We start from the raw sequence: 10691 nt of genomic DNA, 5'->3' as shown, positions 1-10691 counted from the left end.
CCCTCCTTAGATGATTCCCCAGGATGGGCAGGATTGATTTGGAGGAGGAGGCCTCTGAGATAAGCCATGGATGTATAGGTTAAAACCAGCACTTTGAGACAATTTTGGAAACCTATTGGCAACCAGGGTGGTCATCAGCGTTATGCCACAATAGGAGGCTTCCCTGCTATCTGCCTGGCCGCTGCATTCTGGGTCAACTATAGCTTCTGAGGAATTCTCAAAAGCAGCTCTTGGGATAGCATCTGGGAATGACCTTGGGGACAGGAGGAAGAGCCGCAGACTAGGCAATTGTCAGATAAACGTCAGCTGAGCCTGAAGAAGGAATGGGGATGTGGCAAACGTCTCAGAAGGGACCCTTCCTAGTTTCTTGGGCTGTAAAAGCGAGGGGAGGGGAGATGTACGTTCAGACTTGCAAAATTCTGTTAATGTAACCTTACAATAAAGATAGAGCTAGTACTTCTGGGTGTGCTTCTTGTCTGGACTACCTCGCAAGGCCGACAGCTCCATGTCCTTCTGTGCTCTGAATCCCTCAAACTGTCCTCAGAATGGAGGACTACATCAACAGGACAAATAGCATATAGATCAATAATCCAATAATTGAATGAAAGTAGGCTAGATTAACCCCCAACGACAGCCTTTGAACAAGACCAGAATTATCTCAGAATTTCAACCATGGTTTGTTGCGGGGTGGTTTGGGCTCAAGATTCACCCCTTTAACCATTGCAGTTCCATCAGCTTATCTCCTTGCTCCTATTCCAGGGTTGTTTTATCTCAAAGGCATGACATTTGGGAAATGGTCAAGAAAATGCACCTCTAAATCCCATTAAAATAAGCCACAAATTAAGCTCGTTTTACAGCTGCAACACGCATGGCCTATCGCAAAAGCCTGGGCATCTGAATGTGCAGAATGTTCTCCTGTTTCCAAAATGGGTGGAACCCTCCCGGAAGGTCACATTCACAAGTGCACTTCTCATCTCCAGCCTATGGTATTTTTATGCCCCTTTGCAGAAAGACAACTCCGTCCTGTCTCACTGCACACGTGTGCGATCTCGCCAACCCCTGCCCCGTTTACTTGGGAGATTTCTTGCGGAGTTCACCGATCAGATTGGTGATTAAGGCGGCAGGAAGAGAGCAAGCGATTGGAGAGAATCGATTTGTTGAAACAATTAGATTCAGCAGCCATTGCGCATGAAGAAAAGTGTCTTTCCCAAATCAAAGATTCGGATCAACTCCGTTTAAACCACTGTTCCGAATGAACAGATGGATAGGTGATCGATTGATTGATATAGATAATAATAATGATAATAGGATTGAATTGGAGAAGATCACAAAATATCAAGATCTGAAAATCGAAGTGGAAAGATTAGGGCATAAACTGGCCGTGGGGGTCCCGGTGGCTATTGGCACACCGGGTGTCATGTCAAAAAGCCCTGGACGTCGCTTACAAAATCTGCGCATTGACAACATTTCCATCTGTCCATTACAAAAGGCCACCCTGCTTGGATCCGCACACAGACCACGCCGATACATTACGACATCCTTGGTTCTTGGGAAGAATTCGATGCGAATGAAGGCCAACACCAGCTAAAGAACTGGTAGTTGCGTTTTCACGTTGTTGTGTATAATAATAATAATAATAATAATAATAATAATAATAGGAAGAGGAAGAGGAAGAGGAAGAGGAAGAGGCTGGCTGGGGAATTCTGGGAGTCGAAGTCCACACGTCTTCAAGTGGCCAAGGTTGAGAAACACTGACGATGATGATAATAGTAGTAGTAGTAGTAATAATACCTTGACAACTCACACAGAAATTTGACACTAACCACCAATTGACCAGCAGGTGGTAGCATTTGGCCAACCCTGGTTTATCTCCAGAAGTGAAGCCCAGGAGACCTAGATGACACTGGGACAGGAGACCACTAGGAAATCCGATGCTGGAGGGGAGCCTGGGAAGCCGAGGCCAGCAAAAGTAGCAGCAGACAGCTCCTACCCCCACTGAGGGTATAGATGTTCCGATGCCCATCCCATCGCCAATCTCCAGCCAAAGCCTGGCAAAATCAAGACCCCGAGATGGTGCCAAAGGCTGTTTTCCAGAACTGGCAACCCAGCTGGGATACCGGGCCAGGTGTTCTCAGAGCGAGGGGGGCAGGTCTTTCTTGCACCTTCCTCTCCCCCCACCTGGGGGAAGCCCCCTCCCTCTTTGGGACCCCCTTGGATCTGCTGCAGGAGAATTCAAAAGAAAAGGAAGGGAGGGGGTGGGGAGGGGAGTGGTGGGGAGGGGAGGGGAGGGGGAGAAGGGAGGGCCTGAAATGGGGAGCGGGGAGCGAAGGCTTTGGGCTGAGGCTTCCCTGTGACTCTCGCGGCCGCCTTGAGCCAATGTCTTTATCCGTGACGTCTGGACGGACGGCGCGGGCGCCTCTTATTTAACGCCCACCCAAGGCAGGAGCGCCGCTCTCGCTCTTCTGCCCACCGCGCGAGCCGCCGCCTGCAAGGGCTGCCCAGGGGGAGCGCCCCGCTCGCTCGCGCCCCCTCCCTCCCTCCCTCCCTCCCCGCCAGCCTTTCAGCCAAACCCACCCCGGGCCAGCTGAGCCGCGGCCGCTCGCGGGCTCGCCGGGAGCGCTCTTCCAAAGCCAGGAGGGGGGGCGGCTCCGTTCCTTGCCTTCTCTTTCTCTTCCTCCCTCGCTTTTGCATTCGGGTTCGGGGCGACCTCGGCGGCTGAGGGCCGGCCGAGGGAGGGGGAGCCCAGTGGCAGCTTTCTGGAAGAAACGCGAGGGGAGGGAGCGGGGAGGGGAGCCGCAGCGCGCCGCTTTTTCCGGCGGGGGGGGTTGAAATTTGGGTTCCTCGCCTCCCCACCGCTCCTCCCCCTCCCCTCCCCCCCACCCACCCCCCCCGCTAGCTGTCAAGCGGCGGCTCTTGCGCTCCGGCTTTCGCAGCGGCTGCAGCCTCCGGAAACGGGCTGGGAGCAGAAGGTCCGCGCTGGCGGAGGCGGCGCGCCGGAGGTGAGGATCCCGAACCGGGCCGGAGAGGACTCGCGGGCAGCGCGTCCCAGGGCAGCGGCGGCGCGGTCCTTCGGGCCGGGGGCGCCTGCTTGCTTCTTCCCGGGGCCGCGCTCCGGCGGATTGGCGTGCGGCGCCCCGAGCTTCGGAAGGAGGGGCCCGCCGGGTCTTCGCAAGCCGGGTCCGCGAGCGCCGGGACGCCCGGCGTGGCGTCGCCAGGACTGCCCCGGGAGGCGGAGGCCGACGGGGCGCTTCGGGGCGCCGCCGTCCCAGCGTGGGGAGGGGGCAGAGCTGCTGCAGCCGCTTCGGCCCCCCTAAAGCCCCCCGTCCGGGGCGCTCCGAAGACTTTCCCCCCTTTCCCCCCAGGACCGAAGGCGATACATGCTGCGTGCGCCAGCCCGGGACCGGCGGCGGCGGCGGCGGCGTCCCGCCCGGAAAGCCTCGCCCCGCTGATCGCCCGGGCGGGGGCTCGGCGGCCCACCCCGCCCTCTGTTTGTTCTGGGGCAAGCCGAGGAGGACCTTCGGCGCGGCCGCGGCCGGGCAAATCATTCCGGCCTTTCTCGCGAGATGGACGGCGCGCTGAGCCCGGGAAGGAGGAAAATTGGGGTGTGAAGAAAGAAGCGGGGGAGGAACGAAGGCGCGCGGAGCCCCCCGCCCCGCTTCCCGCGGTCCGCCGCCCGCCCGCCCGCCGCCCCCTCGCTCCCGCCGTCGCCTGACCAGCTCGCCGCGGGACTTTCCGCCCCTGCGCGCAGCCATGAAGCTGATCCTCGTGCGCAAATTCCGCGTCCTCATCCTGCTGGTCTTCCTGCTCGCCTGCACGCTGCACATCCTCATCGACCTGCTGCCCAAGCTGGAGAAGAGAGCCGCGGGGCCCGAGGCCGGGGCCGCCGACCCGGGCTGCTCCTGCTCGCACGCCGCCGCCCGGCCCGGCGAAGAGGCGCGCGGCTGGGCCAAGGAGCCGCCGCCGCCGCCGCCGTCTGCCTTGCAGCCGGAGCCGCCGCCGCCGCCGCAGGAGGAGCCGGGGCGGCCCAGGTCCGGCGCCGCGGAGGCGGCCGCCGCGGGCTGGCCTAGCAAGCACACGCTGCGGCTCTTGCAGGATTTCAGCAGCGAGCCCAGCTCCAACCTCAGCTCGCGCTCGGCGGAGAAGGGGCCCGGCCGCGCCAGCGCCAACGCCGAGCGGGGCGGAGAGGCGGCCCCGCCGCGCGCCTTCAGCGCCGGCCCGGAGCTCGGCCGCCCGGCGCTCCGCGCGGAGGGGAAGGCGAGGGCGGGCCGGTTGCAGAACGAGCCCCACTCGCCGCCTTTGCTGCCGGCCTTCCAGGAGGAGGCGGCAGCGGCGGCGGGGCCCGCGGGCGCCGGCTCCCGCCTGGCCGCGCTCTTCGCCCACCCGCTCTACCAGCTGGCCGTCCCGCCGCTGGACGAGGCCGACCTCTTGTTCAACGTCAACAGCGACATCCGATTTAACCCCAAGGCGGCGGAGAACCCCGAGTGGTGAGTGGGGCGGGGGGAGGAAGGCTGGGGGAGAGCAGAGGCCGGGGAAAGGGAAGGGGGCTTGCCTTGCAAGACGGGCGCCCTTTCCGGGCACGGCCCGCCCTGCTTGGCACCTGCAGTAGGCTGGGTTCGCACGACCGGCTAAGCCCTGGGGTGATTTGTCTGAGCCGGAGCAGAGGATCCAGCTGTTCCTGGGCAGCGGGGCAGGCCTGAGCGGTTGTGAGTCGTGGGAATGCCGGCCGTTGGGGCTGGTCCACCGAGGTTGATGGCCTTGGGGAGCCCGAGCAATGTGGCTGGCCAGGCAGGCTCTACGGTAGGATGGAAACCCTAACCACTTCGGCTTGTCAACCAAGATGCGTGCTGTGGTAGGAACCCAAGACCTTGGGGTGGACCAACCAACCAGGGTTTACAATGTTACCTGAACCCAAACGAGGTGTTTTTTTTGTTGGGTGCCATTCCCCACACCCTTAGGACCAGTCCCTTAGGGTTGAAGACATCCAGCTGCAGGAACCCAAACTCTACCACGTACTTGCCAGCTAGGGTTGATGTTTGGGGGGTGGGTCCCCAACCAACTGCCATGATTCAACACGTCCTGGTCAAGCCCCTTGGCCTTGGAGGGAGGTAAGATCCTGGTCCTAGTCTCAAAGCCGCGTTGAGCTCAAGCCTGGGAGCAGGACCCAGCGTCCTGGACTCTCCGTCCCCGTGGAATGGAGATGTCCATCCTGAAGGACGAAGAAGGGCTGATGTGGCTGCGTGCGCCGCCGCCTGCCCTGAAGAAACACAGACATGGAGTAATTAGCTTTGAGTGCTCCCCCCCCCAAGCCTTTTATCATAATGGAACACGAACTGGTGGGTCATCTTTTGGAACATTCCTCTTTTTCTCGGTCTCATTTTTTCTCTCCTCCTGGCAGAAATGGAGCAGAGGCATGTAGAGCTCCCCCCCCCCCCCAAGCTCCTACAGAGCACCAGAGGAGAAAAAGCTTGTGAGAAAGCAGCGGTTTCTCTCCTCCTTCTGCATGGAAGACCAAAAAAAAAAAAAAAACAGCAACAGCTTTGCCTTGATGGATCATCCTCCCCCCCCCATAAAATCAGGTCCTTTTGCTTTATACCGGAGAAAGCAGGCTGAATGCTCAGTTCTTGCTCCCTCCCATCCAAAGGGAAACCGGATGATTGCTTTGTATTGGCTGATCCCCCCCCCCCACATTGCCAGCAATAGGAGGGGGGAATTTCAGAACATTCGCTACCCGCTTTCAGGCAAATTGTCCCCCATCCTAAAAAAATTAAATGCCTGCAAATTTTGTGCTGGGTAATTATGTCCCAAAGTGCAGCAAAATTGAGATTAAGGGAACATGGAATTATGTTTCCCTTTCATTCTGAGCATTGTCATTGCCTTAAAAAAATCCTGAATTAATTAAGCATGCCCTTGTCCCAAAGAAAAAAAGACCTTGCGGTGACTGATGGTCCTCACCTCAATAAATACTGTGTCGCTTTCTCACTCTTGCATTAGGTGGCTCTCCAAAAACTCTATTTAAAAACACAACTGACTCTTTTTCATTTACATACAAGAGAGAAAATCTCTGTCTTTCTTTCTTCCCCTCGGTGCCTTCCAGATTGCAAATCCCATCATCTTCAGCCAAGCCGGCCAGGTCGTATAGGCATGGTAGTCTGGTAACTGGAAAGGTGCCGCATTGGGAGGGCGAGGAGAATTTGGTGTTGTTGAATAGAGCATATCCAGGGAGAATCTGGAAAAGGTTGTTAGAGTGATTGATTTTATTTTAAAGGTTGCTAGAGTGATTGATTTTATCTGTGAATTCGTCAGAAAGGGAGTGTGTTCTGGTAGGACCCCAGGAGAACCTCATTCTAGCCTACCTTCATCCATGCAAGCTCATTGGGTGACTCTCAGCCGGTGGCTCTGTCTTGTCCCAACCTCCCTTACAGAGTTGTGGTGGGGTAAATTGGGAAGAAGGACAATGAATGAAATTGATAAGTGAAGGAATGAAAAAGAAAGAGGAAGCCGAGGAAGAAAAGGAGGAAACGTTGCCCCTTCCACCTCCCCAAAAGTAGACCTATTGTAGGTAAGGCAAAAAATTTAATTACTCGAAGAGGTATTGTGGCCTTTCTCCTAAGCCTTCCACTCCAAAAGCAGGAATAAAAAAAACTGGGGTAAAGTATTCCTTTTTGCCCATCCCAGTTCTGTCTTACCATCGTGGTGGTTGTATAATCTCTACCCCACCCTTTCTAAAAGTACAAGCATCTCTTTAATGACCATGGTTTTTTTTATACGATCTGGTTGACGTAACCTTCCAAGATAAAAGGATGTTGAGAAAAAAAAAATCAGTCTTCTTTTTGTGACTTTCCTTATTCCCTCCCGAGAGTTCCCAAAAAATATCAGCACCTATGATCGGAAGGTATAATCAAAGGATTTGATTTCTTAAAAATATCTGATGAGCTTCTGGAGCTAAATTCGACTAGGTTTACGCCACCGGCCTAGCCACGTTATGCTCGGTTGGAGCTTGGATTGCCGTGCTGGGTGAACCCAGCCCTTGTGACTTGTAAATGACAGGTTTGGTTTAGGGTGTTGGTTGAACCCAGCCAACTCTGGTTTATTCAAACATGGCTGAACAATCCATGCCTCCCGTTAAAGCCAGACAATGGGAGTTGTCTCTGCATAGGCCGTAAGGCAGCACCCAGTTGACCTTAGCTGAGCTTGAAAAGGAAACCACGGTTGGATATTGTTAAGACCTGGATGGGAAACCACCAGGAAGGATATCTCTGGGTTGTAAACTAGATTAGAAGGTTGAAAACCATTTCTGTAGTATTGGCAAGTAAACTATCTGGACATAGCTGTGCCCTCCCCAGGAGCTGAGTCCAACTTGAAGTCTTTACAGGAGGAGAGAGATCCATCTTTCCGTTCATGGATTTTCAGGTATCTTGGGTTGAAAAGAACCGCTGCCCCCAAGATGAGGAAACAACCCAAATAAGATTGCACAGTGAAGAAAGGGCCCATCCATGGATGTTCCCTTCTTTCAATAATATTAATAACAATAGGATGGTAGAAGTAGATTTCTCCTTGCTGAGGTTCAACCATCTCTCATTATTTATGAATGGAAACGTGTAGGTTGCCTTTTGAATGAGAGGCTTGCCAAAGCAGCCTGTGAAACACTAACATCTCGCTGCTTAAAATATTTAAACATCCCCCCTTCCCCTCCCCACTTACAGGGGAACCAGGAAAGCCAACGAGAGAATGGTCTCTCAGGCAAGTCATTCATTCATAAAAGTTGAGAACATTTTTTCTTGGCTAAGTCATCAAGCTGCTCTTTTTCAAGGCTGTTTTGTCTTTTCGCCCCAATGTCCTAAACATGGCCTTTTGAAAAGAGCAAAGGAAATCTTAGTGGAATCTACAAGCAGAGAAAATGCCTTTTTTTCAGCTTTTCAACCTAGCTCATGCTTGTCCTCCCAACCGCCCCATGTGGACTTCCCGAAATCACCCCATTTTTTTTTAAGCGTCAGAACCAGGACTGAAATATATTTCTCTTGGTCTTTTTTGTTAGCTTGGCCCCGCAAATGTTGTTGGATGACAGGTCTCATTTTCCTAAGCTAGCATGGCCGTTGGCAAGAGAAGAGGGAGTTGGTGGGGCAGTGAAATCAGGACTCAAATGTTTAGCCTTGAGAAAAGGCCTTTCGGAAAGTGGGTCAAAGATAACTTCCTAATTGGATTCCCAGCTAAAGTTCTGTAAGGGGGAGAAACATCTGCTGAAAAAAATATAAATCATCCCCAAACTGCACAGTCATAAAGGGCCGCACAGTATTTCAGCTGGTGGTGCAGAAGAAGGAATTGTCTAGCTTGTAAGATTCTTCCTAATAATAATAATAATGGCTACTCTTACCCCAAAGAATCTGCTTCAGATCTTTTCAGATAGGGATGCTAAAACACTCTGTTAGCAAAGTCCTTTCCTCCCCAGTCAGTGTTTATGCAGCCAAAATTGCTCTACCGGATACCAAAGGGAAGAATGGTCAATTCTGGAGACATCAGAAGGGTAGAGAAGTAGCCGGACTCTGTCACATGCACACAAAGAAACCTTGAATGGTGGGTGGATGGATGAATGGGTTTGAAACGTGTTTAGTGGATATGGAAGGCAACCTGGACAGAAAGGGGATCAGGGGTGTGGGTGCAGGGGAGGGGATATCCTTCCTTTCAAGATGGTCTTCTGAACCATGCAGAAGGTCTTCTCAAAATAAGAAATACTGATTAACTTGGGGTCTTCCAGCTTCTGGAAATTCCAGTCATTGCTGCTTTTTTGTTCTACATTTTTTCTCCTCTGGGATATTGCAGTGCAGAAACATTGCGGCCCCAAAGGGACAGTCCTGCCTGTGTTTCCTCCAGAGTAAATTGTATTGGGAGAAAGAGGGGGGAAATAGCGTTTATTCCTGTTATTTACTGATTCAGGCATTTTTGTTCCAAGCTGGAGAGCGTAGCTGCTACACTGCAGCTTTAAAAGTTGAAAATAGGACAGCAACATAATTCCAGCGTCCTAATGGTGGAGGTGGAGATTTTTCTGAGCGTGTTATTTCAAAATCCTAATAATCTAATCATTTTTAAATGGCTTAGCAGTGTATATCTATACACGTATAAGTTAGAGTCCTATCCATTGTTGTATATTTATAGGCAATAAATATAGGCAAATAGTCTGATAAAATTTAATAAAGATGAATTCTTTGGGTTTATGTGACACCAAGCAGATTTTTCGTTTAACTTTGGAGAACAAAATTGTATTTTCTTCATGCGTGTCGGTGGCTGCTTCTTAGGGCTGTTGTGGATTTAGTCCTTCAGGCCTGTCTTGATTGGTGATGACGTTTTCTTGGCATGACTTTCAGAAGAGATCTGCTCTTGCCTTCTTCTTCCCAGGGTTGAGATAGAAGATTGGCCCATAGTCAACCAGCTGGCTTCATGCTTAAGGCAGGACTAGAATTTAGGTCTTCCTGTTCCTCATCTAGGGTCTGTAACCGCTGGAGCAAACTGGATCTCATTTCCTAAAGCTGCATCCTAAATAATAAAGGTGGGGGTGGATGGGCTCAGCAGGTATAAACTAGCAAGAGAGAGAGGGATGGTGGGAGTCGTAGTTCAGCAACATTTAGAGGGCCAAACATACCTGGTCCTGCATCCTCCCACTGCATGCATGCATGCATGCATTCATGTTGCCTGTAAAACTGCAAGATACAAAAGCTAGATGAAAAAGGGACCTCCTGCCCATCATGATCCTCGTGAGAGTGAACACGAGCCGCCCGAATGAAGCGAGCTCTTCCTTCGATCTGTGGTCCAAACGTTCACCTCCTGGTCTTGAGAAGGAGACCTTTTTAATATTTGCAGGAGAAAGGCAACCTGATACCCTCCAGCTTTTGGACTTCATCGGTCCCTGCTGGTATGGCCAGTGGCAGTGAATTGTGGGGGTTTTAGTTAAAACATCTGGCAAGAACGTGGTTGCAAACTCTTAATTTGTAGCAATGGTCCCTTGGCTTGTAAAACTGGTGGTATCAGCCAGAAATATGAGTAAGCGTTTGGAATTTTTGGGGTAAGAAGGAGTTGTAAAACTATGAAAATGAAATCGAGAGGGAGGGAGGGAGGAAGGAAGGAAGGAAAGAAAGAGGGGAGGGAGGGAGGGAGGGAAAGAAAGAAAGAAAGAAAGAAAAAAAGAAAGAGAAAGAAAGAAAGGAGGGGAGGGGAGGAAGGGAGGGAGGGAGGGAGGAAGGAAGGAAGGAAGGAAGGAAGGAAGGAAGGAAGGAAGGAAGGAAGGAAGGAAGGAAGGAAGGAAGGAAGGAAGGAAGCTATGAGGGAGGGAGGGAGGGAGGGAGGGAGGGAGGAAGGAAGGAAGGAAGGAAGGAAGGAAGGAAGGAAGGAAGGAAGGAAGGAAGGAAGGAAGGAAGGAAGGAAGGAAAGGCAGGCTGGCCGGCCAGAATGAATTTTTGGCACTCTTCTTGCAGCTGCTTGTTAATCTAACCTTTGTTCCATTTTTCCAAATCTCATTGGATGTATTTGGGGAAGAGAGTCCCTGCCCTTTGGTAGGGCAGCAATATAGACTCAGGTCTCACCTGGTATAAAACCAGATGCAAAGGCTGGCCATTGTCTCTGGTTTGTTTTAGGCCTTTTGCTTTTCTGAAAAAAAGCAGAAAAATAGAAGACCTGTCTGTCTGTCTGTCTGTCTGTCTATC

The 10691-nt window shown here is 52.5% G+C and overlaps 1 protein-coding gene across 1 annotated transcript in view; it reads left to right on the top strand.

Annotated features, from left to right (window-relative positions):
* Window positions 1-3382: 3382 nt before the first annotated feature.
* FAM20C (FAM20C golgi associated secretory pathway kinase) overlaps window positions 3383-10691 on the top strand; it is a 59575-nt gene continuing 52266 nt past the window's right edge. The window contains exon 1 of the mRNA XM_007426237.3: window positions 3383-4484. Within this exon, the coding sequence (XP_007426299.2) occupies window positions 3751-4484 (734 nt within the window). The 5' untranslated portion in view covers window positions 3383-3750. The remainder of the gene's footprint in view (window positions 4485-10691) is intronic.

This window comes from Python bivittatus, unplaced genomic scaffold (genome assembly GCF_059951505.1).
Source record: "Python bivittatus isolate LINGU-HERP-01145 unplaced genomic scaffold, Pbiv_v1 ctg000560_np1212, whole genome shotgun sequence".
NCBI classification, from domain to species: Eukaryota; Metazoa; Chordata; class Lepidosauria; order Squamata; family Pythonidae; genus Python; species Python bivittatus.
Note: the sequence above shows the minus strand (reverse complement) of the source record. Positions and strands in the feature narration are given on the sequence as shown.